General features: G+C 38.6%; 2 protein-coding genes and 1 non-coding gene across 10 annotated transcripts in view; 2 read left to right on the top strand and 1 right to left on the bottom strand.

The window, feature by feature from the left end:
- The window catches only part of Spag9 (sperm associated antigen 9), a 133731-nt gene extending 114094 nt beyond the window's left edge, over nt 1-19637 (bottom strand). For 6 of the 8 annotated variants that reach the window (XM_026386874.2, XM_026386877.2, XM_026386876.2 and 3 more), the window contains exon 1: nt 19171-19636. In XM_026386874.2, the coding sequence (XP_026242659.2) occupies nt 19171-19473 (303 nt within the window). In that variant the 5' untranslated portion in view covers nt 19474-19636. Of the gene's footprint in view, nt 1-19170 lie in introns of all 8 variants that reach the window. The other 2 variants (XM_026386873.2, XM_026386875.2) reach the window with 1 other exon arrangement.
- Trnaa-ugc (transfer RNA alanine (anticodon UGC)) lies at nt 14862-14934 on the top strand. Its single transcript has one exon. It is a non-coding gene; the product is annotated as a tRNA-Ala (tRNA).
- A 1185-nt stretch (nt 19638-20822) lies between the features above and the next one.
- The window catches only part of Nme1 (NME/NM23 nucleoside diphosphate kinase 1), a 29880-nt gene continuing 28952 nt past the window's right edge, over nt 20823-21750 (top strand). Inside the window, exon 1 of the mRNA XM_026386755.2 lies at nt 20823-21043. Within this exon, the coding sequence (XP_026242540.1) occupies nt 21036-21043 (8 nt within the window). The 5' untranslated portion in view covers nt 20823-21035. The remainder of the gene's footprint in view (nt 21044-21750) is intronic.

The following is a 21750-nucleotide window of genomic DNA, read 5'->3' as shown; positions in this document are numbered from 1 at the left end:
AAGCTTAAAACTTCTAAGAACTTAGCACATGTAAGCTCCAGACTGATCTCTTATTCCAACATACAAAGAGAGCAATCCTGAGAAAAAAGACAATATAGAAGAAAACAAAAGAGAAAGAAGAAAAATTCAAATTGTGTGTGTGTTTTAATTATATAAACCAGTAGATTTCTTCTTAATATCAATTTGTTCGAGCTGGTTTCTATCACAAGAATGTGAAACATCCTAACATAGTCATCTGCTTTCCCTCAAAGGTCATCTGATCCAATCTTTTCCTGATTTTTAAAGCTTGAAACCTACAATCTCTAAAACATTGGTCTTTAATCATTTGAGAATCCACAGTTCCATTTGGAAATCCAATACATCTATAAATGATGTTTCCCCATTAAAAGATGCCCTTAGGGCCGGGGATGTGGCTCAAGCGGTAGTGCGCTCGCCTGGCATGCGTGCGGCCTGGGTTCGATCCTCAGCACCACATACAAACAAAGATGTTGTGTCCGCCGAGAACTAAAATAAATAAATAAATATTTAAAAAAAAAAAAAAAAAAAGATGCCCTTACCCACCCCAAACTCTATTTCCCTTAGGAGGCTCAATGACCTCTGAAATCTTTCTACAAACCCCATGTAAAATAAAGCAATACAAAAAACAAACAAACAAACAAACAAAACAGGTTTAAACAACAGGTTTAGCACCTCTGTCCTGTATTTTTCTTTCTTTTTAAATTTTTTTTTTTTGGTTGTAGAGGGATACACAATATCTTTATCAATTTATTTTTTATGGGCTGGGGATGTGGCTCAAGTGGTAGCGCGCTCGCCTGGCATGCGTGCGGCCCGGGTTCGATCCTCAGCACCACATACCAACAAAGATGTTGTGTCCGCCGAGAACTAAAAATAAATATTAAAAATTCTCTCTCTCTCTCTCTCTCACTCTCTCTTTAAAAAAAAAAAAAAAATTTATTTTTTATGTGGTGCTGAGGATAGAACCAGTGCCTTGCACATGCTAGAAAGCACTGTCACTGAGCTACAGCCCCAGCCCTGTCTTATACTTTTCTATAAGAATATTCCATATTTGTGAGGCTTCAGCAAAAATCCAATGAAAAGCCATTCTTTATTTATCCAGAATATTAATCTAAAGATGACTATATATAGGAGAAGTAAAGGTTTATAGTAAACATAAAGAGAGGGAAATTGATAAGTCATTCATTAATTCATGAGCTTCTACTAGCTACTTACTATATGCCAGATGAGTATCTTATTATCTATCCCTGCCTTCAGAAAAGCTACAATCGAATGCAGGCAGAAGGTATAAGTTAACATTAAATAAAAAAGCATCAACTATGAGGTGTGCTAAGTCATTTCAATATTTTGTCTATATATATAAGTAAAAAGTAACAAATAAGAAAACATAATTACTTTATGACCTGCTTTGAAAATGATGTTCCTGGGCTAGGGCTGTAGCTCAGTGGCAGAGCGCTTGCCTAGCATGTGTGAGGCACTGGATTTATACCTAGCACCACATACATACATACATACATAACATAATCTGAAACTCAAAAAGAAAAGAAAAAGATATTCCCAGTCAGCCGAGGTAGCACATGCCTGTAATCCTTCCCAGTGACTCGGGGTTGTTTGTGTGTACGCCTATGAACAAAATACCATTTTACAGAAAACAGATGCTTATCAAGTAATACTTAAAATGCTGTGTTATTAAACTTCTAACAAAAAACTTTACTACTACTCTGCTTATTCAGAATTCCTTTCCGACTGATAAGAGAAACACCACAATGGATGCACGGTTCATGTCTGCTACGCTTCTTAGGCACCCAGTTTGGCTGCAGAAAAGCTTGAATAATCCATCACTGTTTCGCAGTCACTATTCAATATAAGCTTACTCTACAGTTATTACTTACAACTACCAAGATAATTCAAGCTTCAAAATTTTTCACAGTTTGTAATACTGGGGGCTTTACATCTGTATCACTTTAAGTAAAGATGGCAAAAAAGAAAAAAAATGTTTTTAATGATGTCATAGGTCTTAGACCACCAGGACTATTTATCTCTAAACAGAAATCTTTTTTCTACAATTTCCTTTCATGGGAAAAGGCTGGAAATAATGAAAATATTCCAAAGTAACTCATACTTCTAGGCCTTTCCTTAAAACAAATTAAAACAGATAAATGTAGAGACTCTAAATGAAATATTATTTCTCACTGAGGTATTTATGTTTTCTTTCTTCATCCAAGTAGTAACTCTTAAACTTTTTTGAATTATGAACTCCTTTGAGAATATAATGAAAACAGATCCTTTCCCCCAGAAAGATAAACATAAAACAAAACTATACAATTTCAGTGCATCTTTAAGCTCAAAAGATTTTTTCCCCATTTATAAAAATTAAAAATATGGATTTTTATTAGTGCTTTATAGTTATACAAAATTTTAGGGTTCATTTTGACATCATTATACAAACATGGAATATAATTTGTTCCAATTCAGTCCCTAGTACTTCCCTATTCCCTCCTCTGCTCCTACCTGTTGTTCCCTTTCGTCTACTCTGCTGGTCTTCTTTCTATTTAGTTAATAAATTAGTGCTTTATAGATACACATAAAGGTAAAATTCACTGCAGTATATTCATACATGTACATAGTATAGTTTGGTCAATTTTATCCCACCATTCCTCCCTAAATGTTGATTTTTGTAAAATTATTTTTTAAAGAATTCTCTCTATTCTTGAAAAACTCTAATTTTAAATGTATATTACACTGTGGGTAGTAGAGTGCCTGCTTGGCATCTGTGAAGCCCTAGGTTCTACCCCCACCACCAAAAAACCAAAAGTAGATTGTTTTCGTTTGGAATGAAAATGCTTTAAATTCTTTAAAATGCTAATCACTAGAGGCATCTTTTATAAATTTTAATTTATTTCTTTTTTCTAATAAGTTATATGTGACAGCAGAATGCTCTTTGATTCATTAATCACAAATGAAGCACAATTTTTGGCTTCTCTGTACCCAAAGTAAGGTCACACCATTCATGCAATCATACATGTACCTAGGGAATGATGTCCATCTCATTTCAACATCTTTCCCATCCCCATTCCTCCCCCTACCCCTTTTCCCCACCCCATCCAAAGTTCCTCCACTTATCCAAGCCCCGCCCCCCATTATGGATTAGCATCTACTAATCAGATAAAACATTTGGCCTTTGGTTTTTTGGGAGCTTACTTTGCTTAGCATGATATTCTCTAACTCCATCCATTTATCTGCAAATGCCATAATTTTATTCTCTTTTATTGTTGAGTAATACTCCATTGTGTATATATACCACAGTTTCTTTATCCATTCAACTACTGAAAGTAATCTAGGTTGGTTCCACAGTTTGACTACAGTGAATTGTGCTGCTATGAACACTGATGTGGCTGTATTACTGTAGTATGTTGTTTTTAAGTCCTCTGAGTATAGACTAAGAAGTGGGATAGCTGGGTCAAATGGTGGTTCCATTCCAAGTTCACTAAAGGCATCTTGATCACACTTGGCACTGAAAGTTTAGTAGGCTAAACTTCTTAATAGCTTTCAAAGAGTAATTTTAAAACAAGTAACAAGTGACCTAAGTATGCTAAATGGTTAACCAAGATAAAAATCAATCAAATAGGCAAATTTGAGGTCAATGTTTTATGAAACATCATTGATAATACAGCTATCTCAGAAATAAGAGTTTCTTGAAGGTAGAGTAACTTAGGAAACAGAACAGTGCTGACAATACTCCCTCTATATGCAAGGGTTCAGCATTTGTGAATTCAAACAACTGCAGTCAAAATCTGGAAGCTAGGTGTGGTGGTGTATGCCATAATCTCAGCAACTCAGGATGAAGCAGGAGGATCACAAGTTCAAGGCCAGCCAGAGCAACTTAAAAAGGCTCTAAGCAACTTAGTGAGACCCTTGTCTTAAAATTAAAAAAATAAAAAGGAGTGAGGAAGTAGCTCAGTGGTAAAGTGCCCTGGGTTCAATTTCCACTGTCCCCCCCCCCCCAAAAAAAAAAAACTGCATCTGTACTGAACACAGACTTCTATTCCTTGTCATTATTCCCTAAACATTATTCCCTATAGTCTTAACATTTTTACATAGAATTTATATTGAATCCAATATAATAAGTAATAAAGAGATTATGTAATGGATTTGGGAGGATGTGCATAGGTAATATGAATACCACACCATTTTATAAGCAACTTGAGCATCCTCGAACTTTTGTGTCCTTGAGGTCCTGGATTCAATCCCCGCAAAGATACTGAATGACATAGAGACAAAAAATAAATAAAAATAAAAACCTTGTTGTGCTCCAGTTAGCACTAAGAATGGGATCCTAAGTCATATTCCATGTATGTATAATACATATGTATAATGTACTGTCATGTACATCTAAACAGAACAAATTTTTAAAAATTTTAACATAAATGCTAGTAATATGAAAGTAAGAAATGCCGATACATCAAGAGCTTTGTAATGTTTTGAACAACTAATAAAAAAAAATGTAAACTGTCCTGAATGACAGTTTACAAATATATATTAAAAAAAAAAAAAAAAAAAGAAATGCTGATACAATCTTTTTTATTTTTGGTTCCTGGGATTGAACCCAGGGGCAGTTAACCACTGAGCCACATCTCCAGCCTTTTTTATATTTTATTTAGAGACAGGGTCTCACTGAGTTGCTTAGGGCCTCACTAAGTTGTTGAGGCTAGATTTGAACTCACAAACCTGACATAAAAAATTTTGAAGAGATGAGCCGGGCAAGGTGGTCACATCTGTAATCCCAGGAGACTGAGGCAGGAAGATCACTAGTTCAATGCCAGCCTCAGCAGATTAGTGAGGCACTTAGCAACTTAGCAAGACCTTGTCTCTAAATTAAAAAAAAAAAAATATATATATATATATATATATAGATAGATAGATAGATAGATAGATATAGATATAGATAGATATAGATATATATCAGGGGGATGTGGCTCACTGGTTAAGCACCCCTGGAGTTCAATCCCTAGTACCAAAAAAAAAAAAAAATTTTTTTTAAGAGAAAAATGGAATAGAAATGGAAGAGGTGTCATAAAATTGACTCAGATGCCAAAATAGAGCTCTTGGCAGAAAGTGGTTTGGATTCATGGCCGTAATAAAAGGGTCCTTCTTTTTCCTGGATGGGAATTAAAGGAAGAGTATAAGGAATACAATGAGAACTGTTTGTTTTCCCAATACCCAACCCTTTCATATTATCAGAAGAGTTAAGCAATAAGTGGCATTGGTTACACTAAAAAAAAAGTTCCCCAAGAAAACTTTCTTTCTACCCTTTTTCCATGCTCAGAGATTCTGGGTAGGCTAGGAGCTCATGTGAGTACTGCTGAATTTGTCTTCTTTTCACTCCCATAATTTTGACTAAACTAATTAAGATAGCACAAAAATAGAAACATATCCCATTCTGTCACTTTCTAAACAAATAAAAAATTGTTGTCACATTAAATAAGGCCATATTCCTATCTAAGTTGACTGTTGGGAATATAAACAATTATTTTATGACAGCCATCAAAGACACACAATAAACATTAACAATATAACATGCTATGTCCCCTACAGAAAACATGGAGGAACAAGGGACTAAATCAACTTTTTAAAAAAAGAAAGCATTTCAGCCAACTCTTAAGAGGAATAGTTTACCTGAAGAAGTGGGTTTGTAAAAACATTCTAGGAAGAGGTAATGGCACATGAGAAAGTATAGAGACATGAATGTCATGACATGCCCCAGGAACTACAATTTGGCATTAAAATTTGAGTAGGGGGCTGGGGATGTGGCTAAAGCGTTATCGCACTTGCCTGGCATGCATATGGCCCGGGTTCGATCCTCAGCACCACATACAAACAAAGATGTTGTGTCCGATGAAAACTAAAAAATAAATATTAAAAAATTCTCTCTAAAAAAAAAAAAAAAATTGAGTAGGGCCAGGCACGGTGGTGCATGCCTATAATTCCAGAGGCTTGGGAGGCTGAGGCAGGAGGATCGTGAGTTCAAAGCCAGCCTCAGCAAAAGCAAGGCACTAAGCAACTCTGTAAGATCCTGTATCTAAATAAAATACAAAATAGGGCTGGGGATGTGGCTCAGTGGTCAAGTGCTCCTGAGATCAATCCCTTGTACCCCACCCCCGCAAAAATAGAATTAATGTTCTTGCTGGATGTGGTGGTGCATACCTGTGATCCCAGAAACTCAGGAAGCTGAAGTTTGAACAACGTGTTCAAAGCCAGCCTCAACAACTTGGTGAGGCCCTGTCTCAAATAAAAAAATAAAAAGGACTGTGGCTGTGGCTCAGTGATTAAGTGCCCCTGGGTTCAATCCCCAATACAAAAAAAAATTTAAAAAAAAGACTAAGAATTAATCTTCTAATTCATTAACAATCTTCTAATTCATTAACGGCTTTGATAGAAAATATTATGTGTAGTCTGATCCTACTTTTATGAACTGGAGGAGTAAACAGGCATAGGAAAGGGCTTGAGGGCATATAATAAATGACCAACAATAGTCATCAGCTGTGAGATTTAGTGTGACTTGACCTTTTTTCTATAACTTTATCCTTAAATAGTCTATAAAGTTTTGGGTTTTCTGTTTGTTTTTCTTTCATAATTAACAAGAATTATTTATATATTTTAAAATAATAAAGCAAGGAAAAAATGAAAAACACAGGCCTATATTGTTTCCAAAGTGAAATAGCTGAACAGGAACCATAACTCATTTGCAATTCACTTTAGAAAAGTTTGGTATAGGGGGCTGGGATTGTGGCTTAGCGGTAGAGTGCTTGCCTAGCATGCACGGGGCCCTGGGTTCCATCCTTAGCACCACATAAAAGTAAATGAATGGAATAAAGGTATTGTGTCCAACTACAACTAAATAAAATAAATATTTAAAAAAGAAAAGAAAAACTTGGTATATTATCAAATACAGTATTATCATTTAACTAAAAATAATTGGGAGTGTTTTTCTATATATAGTTAATTAAAATCAAATTCTGAAATGGGATATTGAGGGAGGAGAAAAAAAATCAATGGGAAGGGATAATTCTATTTTAATTATATATAATTATACACAATTTGTGAACTATATTAGCTCTGTTGAAGTCAAAAGCTAAAATACAAGAATGATTAATTAATGCAAGACTGGGACAGAATTATGGGTTCATTTCAAAAAACCCATACAAAAACTGTACAAAACAGATTCACTGGGCTCTGGTATAGTTTAGTGTAGAGAGCTTGCCTACCATGCAGGAAACCCAGGGTTAGACCCCCAGCATCACAAACAAAAACAAAAAAATCCCAGAACAACTGGATTCACTATTTAGACATTGTTTGTTCTTATATTTTAAAGGTTTTCATCACGAAGGTTCCCAATCAGATGAGATGGTCTCCTTTTATTACTATAACTTGTGAATAACAATATTTTTAAAGCAAAGTAAATAGAAATTTGAAGGTTTGGGGCTGGGGTTGTGGCTCAGCGGTAGAGAGCGCTCGCCTAGCACGAGTGGGACCCGGGTTCGATTCTCAGCACCACATAAAAATAAAGGCATTATGTTGTGTCCATTTACACCAAAAAAATAAATAAATATTTTTTTAAAAAAAGAAATTTGAAGGTTTTACCCCTAGCCAAAGACATTTTGAAGAAAGAAAAAAAAAAAAAAAAGCTAAACTTAATGAATGCTTGTGAGATGTCTATGGACATTTGTAGTTGATTTAATGTGACTTAACTTTTCAGTGGCATGATTATAAAGTTGGTCACCCTCTACTGTGCTTGGCAAATATTAGAACAGTCATGATGAAGTTAAAGCAAAAAAAAAAAAAAAAAGAAAAGAAAAAGAAATCACGGGAGGAGAGCACAAGCTTTTCAAATTACAAAGCTATGTAACTCCCTGGAAACTGAGTCTACTCATCCCTTGTAGAGTTTTGTCAGGTCCTTCAGGTATGTTGGTAAAGAGTGTGTATATCCCCTCCCTATCTCTATTTGCCCTCTCATACACACAAACCTTTTTTAAAGAGTAGCAGGCAGTAAGACCCTATAAATGTACTTTTGCTGCAGACATAAAAATATATCTTGGAGCTGGGTTAGAGATAGAGTGCTTGCCTAGCATCCACGAGGCCCTGGGTTCGATCCTCGGCACCACATAAAAAATAAAAAATAAAGATATGTGTCCATCTATAAGTAAAAAATAAATAATATAACATACACACATATACACACACAAAGACACTCCTTTCTCCTTTCCCCTCTCAGTAACTAATGGGCCAGCACCAACAGTGTATAACTTCAGACAGAACTCTCCTAGGAGCAACTAGACAGTGCTTAAAAAAAAAAAAAAAAAAAAAAAAAAAAAAAACTGCAGGACAATACAGACTTACGTCAGAATCTAAAAAAGAATAAGCTTTGTGGTAAAGCAAAATGCCTGCAAGTCCAGATGGCTTATAGGGACTGTTTTGCCCTACTGTTCTGGAGAAAAACAAATGAATACTTTGAAAGGCAAGCTCCCAAAGTTAAAAAAAAAAAAAAAAAAACTTTCAGAGATTGTTGCACTTTGGAATAAAGAGATGCAGGCGGGAACCCTTTAAATAGTACTTTCAATTATGGCCAAATATCCACCAAGATATCTAACCCCGATACTTACCCTGTCATGGTGTGTGTGGGGGGGGTATTTCCATTTTATTATATAATTATTATTAAACTCAGTTAAATGCAATTGCTTTTCAGTGTAGTCTTTTTATTTTTGGTTTGTTTTGGGGGGGTTATTTTTATGTGTTATATTTTTTTTTGGCCCTAGGGATTTAACCCAGGCCCTCACACATGCTGGGGAAGCACTCTACCACTGATCTACATAAAGCCTTTTTTAGTTTTTATTTGAGACAGGGGCTCACTAAGTTGCCAAGGCAATCCTAAAGCTTGTCATCCTCCTGCCTCATCCATCCAGCTAGCTAGATGACAGGCATGCATCAACACAACTGGCTCAGTTTTATGACAGAAAAGAAGATGGAAGATCATGTTAAGCAACACCTAAGGGATATCCCCAAATTGAAAATGTGAAAAATTTTCTAACACAAATGATTTGGTTTCTTCAAAACTTGATGTCATGGGGGAAAATACAACATACATTAAAAAATTTAAGGCTGGTATGGTGACACACACCTGTAATCCCAGCCACTCGGGAGGCTGAGGAAGTTCAAACCCAGCCTCGGTAACTTAGCAAGGCCCTAAGCAACTCAGCAAGACCCTGTCTCTAATAAAATATAAAAAAGGGCTGGGAATGTGGCTCAGTGGTTAAGGGCCCCTGGGTTCAATCCTTGGTATAAAAAAAAAAAAAAAAAAAAGTTAAGACATATAAACCAAGTATAAACCTTGAGTGAAATAATCAACTATAAAACTATATGAGACAAATGGGGAAATGTGAACACTGATTAAATATTAAACATTATATGGAATAATCATTTATAACATTTAGGTGTGATAATGGTATGGCACCTATTTTTTTTTAAAGCCCTAGAAATACACTAATACGTAAGCTTTGGTCTGCTTGAAAAATATGATGGAGATGGTGAGGGGATGTAGGGAGGTTCACATGAAACAACACTGGCTTGATGTTAAAAAACAGAAGTTGAGTCATGGGTATACAGTAGCTTGTTATATTATTTGCTCTAACCATTAATCTTTGGATATTTCATTAAGTTTAAAAAACTTGGAATTACTCATGGCATTTAAGTTAATATGGAAAAAAATTAATAAGAATCTATCATTAAAAAGCAAATAAAGAGCTGAGTGTGGTGTTGCATGCCTGAAAACCTAGAGACTCAGGAGGCTGAGGCAGGAGAATCACATGTCTAGGCCAGGCTCAGCAACTTAGTAAGGTCCTAAGCAACTTAGCAAGACCCTGTCTCAAAAACATAAAAAGGCCTGGGGATGTAGTTCAGTGATAAGTGCCCTAGGTTCAATCTCTAGTGTTTAAAAAAAAAAAAAAAAAAAAAAGCAAATAAATATATAAACATTCACAAAGGTGTATGCAGGGATATTTATTGCAAATTTATTTGTAACAGTTAAAAAATCAGATTCATACTTTGGAAACTCTGTAATAGAGAAGTGGTGTGGTGAATATGCAGCTGAAATCAGGAGAGATGAGTCAGTATAAAATCCCCAGGTAGTATCCAGCCTCATCTATAAGTGGCCAGTTGGCTTTCTATGCTCAGACACAAGAAACAGGAAGTTTAGTAAACCCAACCAGAAAGATTTTACACTAGGAAACATTCTAGCCATAGACAAGCAGGTACCAAATGAAGAGAGGAAGTAAGTAAAAGTCTATACACAGACCAGTAATACTTTTAGCTGCTTTCATCCAGCTTTCCATAAGGTATAACTAAACTTATCTACCATTCACTCCAGCCACATCCCAAAAGAAATTATTCTTTCTCTGAAAGAACTTAAATGTCTTCAAGAAAGGCCAGGGACTACTAAAATCTAGAGTCCCTATAGGCAATAAACTACAACAAGGCACACAAAGCTTCTGGTCTTCCTTTTTTAGTGCCTCACTTTTAAAACATACAGGGATAATTAGGGGTTATCAGTTGGTTGAAAACTATAACCTTAAAGAGAGAGCACAAAGCTAGCAAGAAAAAAAAAAATGGGACTCTGAGGACATAGACAAAGCAGGGAACAATGAAAACTATAATTAATATATTCAGAGACCAAAGAAAAGTCACTGCTCTCATGAAACCAGAACAGTATGTTATTTTTTAAAAAAGGGTAGGGAGGGAAAAAGCTAGAACAGGAAGATATCTTGGAAATTATTAAATGAAGAGAATCAGCACTTTTCTTTTCTTATATAAACTATACCTCAGGGTAACCAGTTGATGAGGGGAAATACTCCTTTATAAGAAAATTTAGCTAATAAATGCTTAAGGAATAACTGGGTTAGAATAGCATCATTTTCAAACCCTTAATGAACTAAAATGCAATATCGAGTTGCTTTTCAAATTTTGTTAATTGTCTCATAACTGCTTTTACAATCAGGATTCAAAGTCTATGCATTGCATTTGGATAATAAATCTCGAGTGTCTTTTAAACTATAGACTTCCCAGTCCCCTTCACCGAATTGATGACCTTATGATGGAATATTATAAAGTCATTAAAAAGTATAATTTGAAATGGCACAGTGGCACACAGTTACAATCCCAGTAACTCAGGAGGCTGAGGCAGGAGGACTGAAAGTTCCAGGCCAGCATTAGCAACTTAATGAGGCCCTAAGCAACTCCCTGTTTCCAAAATAAAAAAAGGCAGGGGGGTGGGGAGGCTGGGATGTGGCTCAGCATTTAATTATCCCTGGGTTCAATTCCTAGTACCCCCCCCAAAAAAAGAAAAACCACAAAAAAACAAAACAAAAAAAGTGTATCATAAAAAAAGACCCAGGGTCTCCTGTATGCTGAGCACTGAGCTACATCCCAAGCCTTAATTTTCTATTACTTTGTGTCGTCACCATCATCATCATCTTTTTTTTTTTAAAGAATGAAGAAAGTTTTGTGCGTGCAGTAAATGTAAGTTTGAGTTTCTCATAAATAATGGTCCTTGAGGTTAAAGGGAAGATGGAGAGAGTTATAATCACAAACACCCTGACATTTTTTCCCCAGGTACACAGGGCCAACCTACTAGCACTTCTTCCACCCAAACTCTAAAAGCCGGAGAGGATAGGTATTCTGTGGAAGTATATGAGACAGGCATAATTCATACTTGGGTATTCATAATTCTATTCCAGAACTAAAATCTAGATGAATAAAATTAGGCAACAGAAGAGCAAAAGTGTGCTAAGCAAAGAGATGGTTTTTATTAAGGCCTGGGAAGAATACATTTTGTGAGACAAAATCAAAGTATTCATTATGGGTCAGAGACAAGATAAAGGGCAGCTCAATCCTAGGGTTGTATATGTTGGGAACTAAGTCCATTTCAAGAACTTTAGGCAGAGCCAATTAAGGGCTTTTTTTTAATATTTATTTTTTAGGTGTAGATGGACACAACACAATGCCTTTATTTTTATGTGGTGCTGAGGATCTAACCCGGGTCCCACTTGTGCTAGGTGAGCGCTCTACCACTGAGCCACAATCCCAGCCCATTAGGGCTTTTTTAAGAATAAAATTTTCTGATTAGATTTCCCTTTTAGAAACACTGGCAATACCAGAAACAGAAAAATCAGAAATTTATTCAGAAATATTCACTCTTGGGCTGGGGATGTGGCTCAAGCGGTAGCGCGCTCGCCTGGCATGCATGCGGCCCGGGTTCGATCCTCAGCACCACATACAAAGATGCTGTGTCCGCCGAGAACTAAAAAATAAATATTAAAAAAAAAAAATTCTCTCTCTCTTTAAAAAAAAAAAAAAAGAAATATTCACTCTGTACTTCCTATGTGCCAGTTATTGGGATATAATGTGAATGACACAAAGTTCATGCTCTGTGGAGTTTACATTTGAGGTGAGAGATGTTGGTAGCTTGCACCAGAATGGCATATGTTAATTCTTACAAAGAATTAAAGAGGACTGAGGTTGTGGCTCGTGGAAGAGTGCCTGTCTAGCATATGTGAGGCACTGGGTTTTATCCCCAGCACCACATTAAAAAACAAAACTAACTAAACATAATAAAAGCATTTTTTTTTAAAAAAAGAAAGAGATTCCAGAGATAGTTAAAAGTTGGAAACAAAAGAAAGTAAAACAGCAATTCTGTACAAGTCCCAGCTTTTTCAGAGGCCAAGGCAGGAAGACTGCTTGAGCTCATGAGTTTGTCAAGACCAGCTTGGGCAACTTCGTAAGATCACATGTCAAAAAAGGAAAAAAGGGCACTGGGTTTATAGCTCAGCAGTAGAGCACTTGCCTTGCACATGTGAGGTACTGGGTTCAATCCTCAGCACCACATAAAAATAAATAAAAATAAAGATATTATGCCCATCTTTTTTTTGAGAGAGAGAATTTTAATATTTTTTTTTTTTTTTTAGTTTTTTGGCGTACACAACATCTTTGTTTATATGTGGTGCTGGGGATTGAACCTGGGCCGCACGCATGCCAGGTGAGCTTGAGACACATCCCCAGCCCCTTGTGCCTATCTTAAGAAAGAAATCTTTAAGGAAAAAAGATGAGGAAGGAGAAGGATAGGAAAAGGAAGAAAAGAAAAACAAAGTAGAGAGAGATGGTGAGGGCGATTTCCAGGAAGGTAAAACAAAAATAATAAGCAGTCTTGGGGGGCAAGTTAAGTTTTGTTTTGTTTTGTTTTGGTACTGGAAATTGAACTCAGGGGGGATTAATCCCCCAGCCTTTTTAAATATTTTATCTAGAGACAGGGTCTTGCTGTGTTGTTTAGTGCCTCACTAAATTAGCTGGCTCTGAACTCATGATCCTCCTACCTCAGCTTCCCGAGTGTGCCACCACGCCCACACAAATTCAGTTTTGGTCAGGCTGGAAGACATACTTGTCCAATAACTAATGTAATTTGGATCCAAAACTTGAAAGAAAAGATCTGAGCTTAAGGTTCTTAATAAGCAGTCAGTTGCATAAGGGAACGACCTTGTCTATTTTACTCAAAAGTGTATCCCAGATGGGCACAGTACCAGGCACACAGTTGGCGCTCAATACAAGTATCTGTTACATGAATGAGATATGCATTCTAAGATAATCAACCAATGGTAAATGAACCTATGGGAATGGAAAATATCTGCTAGGCAGTATGCAGAGGGAGAACTAAAGAGGTCCTTAGAAATGCCAAGAAAAATCAATAAACAATATTAAGGAAAATTTAAGAGTGGTCAGATAGGTAAAAGGAAAATCAAGAGTTTCAGATCTAAATAATTATTTTTATGAGATGAATTATTTGCTGCATGACAGCTCAACCTTTTATAAACTTGCTTGTTCCATCTAAAGTGCCTGCCTCTTTACTCTTCATCACATCACTCTATTTATCTCCTACATGGAATCTATCAAACCTAAAATTGTTTGGAACTCAGGTTTGCTTCACCACTGAGCTATATCCTCAACCCTTTTTAATCTTTATTTTAAGATAGAATTTCACTAAATTACTTAGTCTCTCTCTAATAATCTGAGATTACAGGCATGCATCACTGTGCCCAGTTGAGCAATGTAGTTTTAATTTTTCTTAATGTTTGAAACTTTTCCTAATATAAAGCAGAGAGGGCTGGGTGTGGTGATGCATACCTACAATTCTAACTACTCGGGAGGCTAAAGCAGGAGTATACTAAGTTCAAGACTGGGTTTGAACTTAGACTCTGTCTCAAAAAAAAGGGATGGGGATGTAGCTCAGTGGTAGAACACTTGCCTAGAATGTGAAATAGGAAATTAAACAGAAAATAAAATACAGTGCTATTTTCAAACCAATAATTAAATATTACTGGCCAAGATTTCAAAATACAAAATATAATTTACAAATATATTTGTGAATATCAGCTTTTTAAATATATATGTTACATAAATTATTAAACTGGGTCTATATTGGATATTTCTGATCTCAGCCTAATTATTTTGGTAACAGCTGTATTCATTATGTGTGCTGAGCAAAGCAAAAAAGGTGTTTTCAAAATAACTCAGCCATTAGTCAACAGAACAAAAAAATACAACTGGCTAGGTTCTAATACCAGTTCTCCTCCAAACCTTAGGTATGCAGCCTTTAGTTAAAGGTAAACTTAGTATTCCAGAAAGTAGAAACCTCCCAGTATTTGAGTATGTGACATGTACACTAAAGACTGAACCCAGAAGCACTTTACTACTAAGCTACATTTTCAACTTTTTTATTTCTTTTTAAAATTTATTTTGGGGGGGCTGGGGATATAGCTCAGTTGGTAGAGTGCTTGCCTTGCATGCACAAGGCCCTGGGTTCAACCCCCAGCACCACCAAAAAATAAATAAATAAATAATGTTTATTTTTTAGTTGTAGTTGGATGCAATACCCTTATTTATTTATATGTGGTGCTAAGGATTGAACCAAGGGCCTTGTGTGCTAGGTGAGCATTTTACCCCTGAGTCACAATCCCAGTCCCCAGCCTTTTTATTTCTTATTTTGACACATGGTCTGGTTAAATTGCTTATGGTGACCTTGAACTGTGCCTCAACTTCCTGAGTTGCTGGGATTACAAGCATGCACCACCAAGCTTGGAACCTCTTAGTCCCTTAAACACAGAACTGAATGAGTGACCTATAGTACACACTCTGGCAATCTCATGAATTGTCCTATATTTATCTACCTTCTGACTAGAAGTCCTGGGCCCAGTTGGTAGTATACCCAATTTTGTATTCTCTTTTGTGATCTTAACTAAGTCAAAATGTGAATCTCATATAATGGTATCTCCCTTAATATCAATAACCATAGATTTCTTAAGGTTAAGAAATAATAAGGGGTTAGGGATATAGCTCAGTTGTTAGGGTGCTTGCCTTGCATGTACAAGGCCTTGGGTTCGATCCCCAGCACCATACACACACACACAAATAATAATAATAATAATAATAATAATAATAATAATAATATCTATCCTAATTAATGTATTAAATGTCAAGATCACCTATTAAAAAAAAAAAGATCTATCTTAAGAATTAAAAAATGGTTAACTGGGTCTTGGGTTGTGGCTTAGTGGTGGAGTGCTCGCCTAGCATGCATGAGGCACTGGATTTGATCCTCAGCATCACATAAAAATAAAAATATTGTTTGTCTACAAAAAAAAAAAAACCTAAAAAATAAATATTTTTTTTAAAAATGGTTAACTGATTATCATTTCAAAAGGTAATCACCAAGTGTGTGCACATACACCCCTTCAAAACTGAGTTAACTTCAGAAAGTACCAGAAAATAAGGATAAACTAGGGGCAGGGGCACATCTATTCTGACTGGAGCCAGTGTGAAGCTAGTTCAAATGATTCAGCAAGAACAATAACATTTTGAAAAATGAAGTATGTTTTAAAATTTATTAGTTTTATATACGAAATAAGGTAGGTAATACAGAAATCAACAAAGCACTAGAATGTACTTCGAGCTCTCTAAATTTTAAGATTTCAGTGAATAAATAAAGATGTAATAACATTCCAGGTGAAGCTCTGAGGGAAGAGCATTTTGGGGCAGGAAGCAGCATGGGCAAAGGCATATGACAGGGTTTGAATAAGGAATGGAAAGATAATGTGGCAGGGAGCCCAAAGAGGGAGAAAATATGGCCAATTACTTGATTAACATTTGAAACTAGTCTAAATCTATCTAAAAATCAGTCCTCCTTTAGGTGTTTGGGTTATTTTTGTGTTTTTTGTTTTGTTTTGTTTTTTTGTTTTGTGATGCTTTGCTTAAACCCACAGTGCCTAGCATGCACTCTGCCTAAAGGCTACATCCTCCAACCCCTGGGAAGTTCTTAAAGACTCACTAAAACAGCAACTGACACACACACAAAAATTCAAACAAAAGCAAAGAAAAACAAGTGTGTCTTCAACTGAAGTCCTATCATTATAATAAAGATTAAACTTTTGACTCCTTGTTGACAATTCCTGTAAGCAAATGACTACTGCACCTCACAAGCTCCTAAAACATTCTTACCATTTATATATGCTCCTAAATTTACACAAAGGTGCTCAGAATTTATTTTACACTCTTGTGATGGACAATTTCTGTTTTCAAATTACTTTTGCTGTAAATACCCTGAGGCATTTTTTGCTATAATAGCAGACTCTTACTCTTCATGTTAAAGACACAAAACAGGAAATTAAACAAAATTAACTCTGCATATTGGCCTAAGAGATTGAATTTCTAGATGTAGGTAAAATTTGTTTTAAGTCTTCTGATTTAAGATGAAGGCTGAAAATGAAATGGTTTTAGGTTTGTGGTCTGGGAGTTGGCTCATCTAACATTTCATCAGTGTTCTCCAGTCATGATCCTTTGCCCAAAGGTTTCATTATGGGGATTTTACATATGTGACTGAAAAAATATAAACTACAAAAGAAGTCATGGGATAACCTACTTTTAAAAAGTTGTTTACTTAAGCTGGGTTGGTGCATACCTGTAATCCCAGAGACTAAGAAGACTGAGGCAGGAGGATCACAAGTTCCAGGCCAGCCTCAGCAATTTATTAAAACCCTGTCTTGAAATAAAAAAAAAAAAAAAAGGACCCGGGCATGGTGATACACGCCTTTAATTCCAGTGGCTCATGTGGGTGAGGCAGGAAAATCAGGAGTTCAAACACAGCCTCTGCAATGGGGAAAAAACTGAGCAACTCAGTGAGACCCTGTCTCTAAATAAAATGCAAACAGGGCTGGGGATGCGGCTCAGTGGTTGAGTGCCCCTGAGTTCAACCCCTGGTACTCCCCAAAAAATAAAATAAAAAAATAATAAAAAGGGCTGGGATGTAGTTCACTGGTAAAGTGTCCCTGGGTTCAAACTCTCAGTACCAAAAGAAAAAAGAAAAAAAAAAAAGGTTGTTTACTTAAGAAATTAATATAAAACCCAAAGCCTACCAGCTGGTCAATTTTATTTTCTGATTCTATAACCTGTGGCAGTTTTCCTGGCACGTGTGACCTTGGCATTTTGCCCATGTTTACATGGACTGACAGGAGTTTAAGGCTGGAGGGAGTATTTCTTTTACCAGAGATGACAGATGATGCTGGGCCTGATAGATCATGCTGAGTCTGCTCCTCACCTGTATGTACATGTGGTTAATTGCCCAGTCTCTTCCATGTACAATCAACATACTGGCCTGTATGAGCATGAAGAAGTGGCAAGCCAGCTCAGAAACCTCTATTCTATAAACAGTGCTAATAAACTAGTGGAAATTGTGATCCCATTGTCATTTGTACTTTCAACCGTGCCCTCCCTATATATTTAGAAATATTCCTGAAATAAAGCCAATTGTTTGGAAAATTCAATGACATTCTTTGAGATAAATGGATCTCAAAATCATAATAACTAAAAATTGTCACTATAATCAAACTAAAAGCAACTAGGTGCAAAGATATATGTGATGAAACAAAACAAAAAGTTTAAATGGTGGCACTATTTAACATTAGGAAATGAGCTACTGAACAATCTCACATCCTAAAAACTTTTCAAGTATTTCTGAAAAATAACACATGGTTCCTTCAATAACTATTTAGCCTCTTTCAGTCACCAAGCATTTAGCCAGTTATGCTAGATGCTTGGGGAAACAAAGACAATTAGGACACTGCCTGCTTTAGATAAAAGTTCCACAGAAATAATGACAACACAGCCTGAAAACTAAAATCTTGGACTCCAAGGACATATCACTTGCACTTCAGAGCTCCAAAAGGTTCACAGATTGCAAGTGAGAGCACAGAGGTCACCACTCAGATGCTCCAGTTAACAGCAGGCCAAGTGCACCTGTAAACTGCAGTTTGAGAAGCAAATTCAAGACAGGAAAAGTGTTGCCAACTGTCACCCACACCTCCTCAACCCCGCCCCCCAGTCCTCTTATAAATAAACAGAGAGCTTTTGAAGGGAACTGTCCAAGGTTACCACCTGATATGGAAGAATGCTTTCGTGTGTGATACCAATAAAATAAAACAGTGCACACTACCTATTTATTGAGCACTGCAATACAACATTTAAATGTTGACAACGTGTTAAGAATGTTACATAGGACATTTTTAAGATCTCTTTCTCAAATGGATTAAAATGTCAAGAAGCAATTGACCGAAAGAGGGAGATCTCTAACTTCCCAAAGCAGCAGCAACCCCCTGGAAAGGTACTGGAGCCAGCGGAAGTTACATATCAAGACAGAAGTAACCCTCCTCCCAAACGGTAAAAGTTTGAGCCGCCGTCCGACCATCCTACAGTGGTCGGAAACTTCCCTAAACACCAAGGAGCAACCAGACACCCTAAAGACTCCGCCCTTGCCAACCCCAGGTGTCCTCATGCCAGGCTGTCGCTTCCTCTCTGGGCCCTGCCTTCCACCTCACTCCTTTCCTGAACACTCACTGGCCTTGCCCCGGCTTCCAACGCCGGCGAACCTCAGGGACGAGCAAGGCGTCTGGGGTCGGCGCCGGAGGCCTCGCCTCAGGCCCGTCCTCCAGGAGGCCCGGCGCGCCTCACGTCCCCAGGCCGGCCGCGACCCCCGGCCCCGTACCCTAGTAGCCCGCCAGCCCTCACCTCCTCGGCGTGCTTGCGCAGCGCCTTCTCCCGCTCGTACTGGGTGATGAGCTGCTCGTTGTCGTCCCGCAGCAGCTCCAGCTCCACCTGGTGTTCCTGGTCCTGCGCGAACACCGAGTCCAGGTTCTCCAGCACCGCCACCACCAGTGGCATCAGCTCCTTGACCACCTCTTCGTCGTAGCGCCCGATGAGCCGCTCGAACTCGCGGTATATGGAACCGGCCAGGCCGGACACCCGCTCCGACATCACGGCCCCGGAGCCGCCGGGCTCCTCCTGGTACACCACACCGTCCTCCAGCTCCATGGTGGTGGGCAGGCGGGCAGCCCGGGGCGTCGCCGGCTGAGGGACGGCACGGGCCCGCACGGGACGGGCCCGGCTAAGGCTAGGGCAGGGCCAGGCGGGGTGGGGGCCGGGGCTGGAGGAGGGGAGGGGTGGGGTGAGCGCACTCACCCCAACCGCCGCTGCACCAACTGCCGGGGCGGCCCGGCCGCGCGCCCTACACGTCACCCTCGAGGCGTGGCCGACGCCGCGAATGCCCGGTGGGCGGGGCCCCACGGGAGGCCAGGCGCGGCTGGGGGCGGAGCTATGCGTCAGCGTGCGCCGGTGGAGGAAGGCCGTGGCGTCACTACCCAGCGCCAAGCTACCGGTGCGACGCCCACGGGAAGCGTTGAGAACCGAGGCAGGATTTGCAAGGCCATCCCAAAGGAAAGGGAGGGGTTCTGAAAGAGAGACTAGCCCACCAGGACAAACGTAGCTAACATTTCTATTGCTTTTTCATAGTTCCCAGGCGCTTTCTCATTTAATCATCACAACCGGCGAAGTGCTTGAGATGTTTGGCCTCCTTTTTACAGACAAAGAAAGTAGGCCCAGAAAAGTTGTGGTTCACTCAAGGTTACGTAGCTAGGAAAGAGGCCGAGCCGGGACTTGAAACTAGTTCTAATTGGGAATTCCGGACTCAGAAAAGTGGGGGTGGGGGGGGGGAAGCAAATAGAAGAGTCTACCAAGTGATAATGTGCTCTCAAGTAGGGTAGTACTGTTTGGGGTAGGGAAGAGTAAGGATAACCTAAAACAGGAAATGCAAAGAATTCCGGAGAAGGGTAAAACTGAAACTCCACATCTTGCATTTTCCCAAACATGGTTTCTCTGCTCCGGCCAACTTGGGGAGAGGAAATTCTAGGTCTCCAACCACCTTCCTCTTCCCCGGTCTTGAAGCAGTGGGGGCAGTGATGGGGGTGGGGCGGAGCTGGTAATTCAGAGGTTGAGAAGTTAGGGAGGAAAGGGGTGGAGTCAGTGGGAGGGATAAATCTCAAGATTTATGAGATCGCTGCCGCCTGGGAGAGCATCACGTGTAGGGAATGACACAACACCCAAGGCTAGGGCGGGCTGCGTCAAGGATCTTTCCCAGTGTTCTCAGCTGGCATCCGCAAATGGGCCGGAATACACTCATAAAAGCCCTTACTCTACCACAGGTGACTCAGGAGTTCTCTAACCCCAACTTATCCAAGAATAGGAGGAGGGAAGAAAGGATTTAGGTAAACAAGGGATTTGTGGGCATAATATCCTCAATTTGGCATTTACAAATTCAGTTTCTTCCTACCAAAACATAAACTAGTCCCCAAAAGTCTCTCTCTCTCTTTTTTTTTTTTGTAGCAGGTGATTGAACCCAAGGGAGACAAACTTGTTTAGTGCCTCTCTAAATTGCTGAGGGTGGCTTTGGACTTGCGATCCTCCTGCCTCTGCCTCTTTTGGAATTATGTATGTGTTCCCCTGTGCCCGGCTAATCTCCCATTCTTGACCCTCTTGGAAACCAATACAAACAGTGTGGAGGTTGGGTGAGAGCCAATGATCGGTTCAGAAGGACAGAGATGAAAATGTAAGTCTTAATGACTGATTTGCACCTGTGCTGTTTTCCTCTCCCTCCTCCCACAGTCATCCTTAGATTGTTTATGTGTCTGGGATATAGGAATGTCAACCACTGGACTGGGTGTGATCCCCAAATGTCCTGTCTCTTCTTAACCTCACTTTTTGCTTTTTGCTTTTTTTGGGGTGGTTTGGTTCTGGGTATTAAGCCCAGGCACACTCTACCACTGCTCTACATCTCCAATCCTTTACATTTTTTTAAGACATGGTCCCACTAAGTTGCCCCAGGCTAGTGTGGAACTTGCTATCCTCCTGCTCCCCAGCCTCCCCAGTCACTGGGATTACAGGCATAGTCCACCATACCAGGATTTGACCTCATGTTTGAAAGCCAGAAAAAGTCTTGCTGAGTTTCTTTTAATTTTCTCTTCTCTTCCTGAGGGCTCTCACTCAAGCAATCTATCTATATAGGTGCTTCTATTTTCCTAGGAGTTAGAAGAGCAGGAAAACTTAAGGCAAGTCCTTATCTTTCCACAATATTATCATGCATATCAGGAAATTTAGAGGAAAAAATGTGTTGATTTTCAGGTATTTGGTTATAATTAAGTCTTCATAAAGTACACTTCTTTAGGTGTAAATTCAACATAGATAAGAGATCTATATTTATGTCTTGGTTTTAGGCATCAGTAGCTATCAGTAACCAGTAATTTAATTGCTTAAAAT

This window comes from Urocitellus parryii, chromosome 7 (genome assembly GCF_045843805.1).
Source record: "Urocitellus parryii isolate mUroPar1 chromosome 7, mUroPar1.hap1, whole genome shotgun sequence".
In the NCBI taxonomy this organism is placed as follows: domain Eukaryota; kingdom Metazoa; phylum Chordata; class Mammalia; order Rodentia; family Sciuridae; genus Urocitellus; species Urocitellus parryii.
Note: the sequence above shows the minus strand (reverse complement) of the source record. Positions and strands in the feature narration are given on the sequence as shown.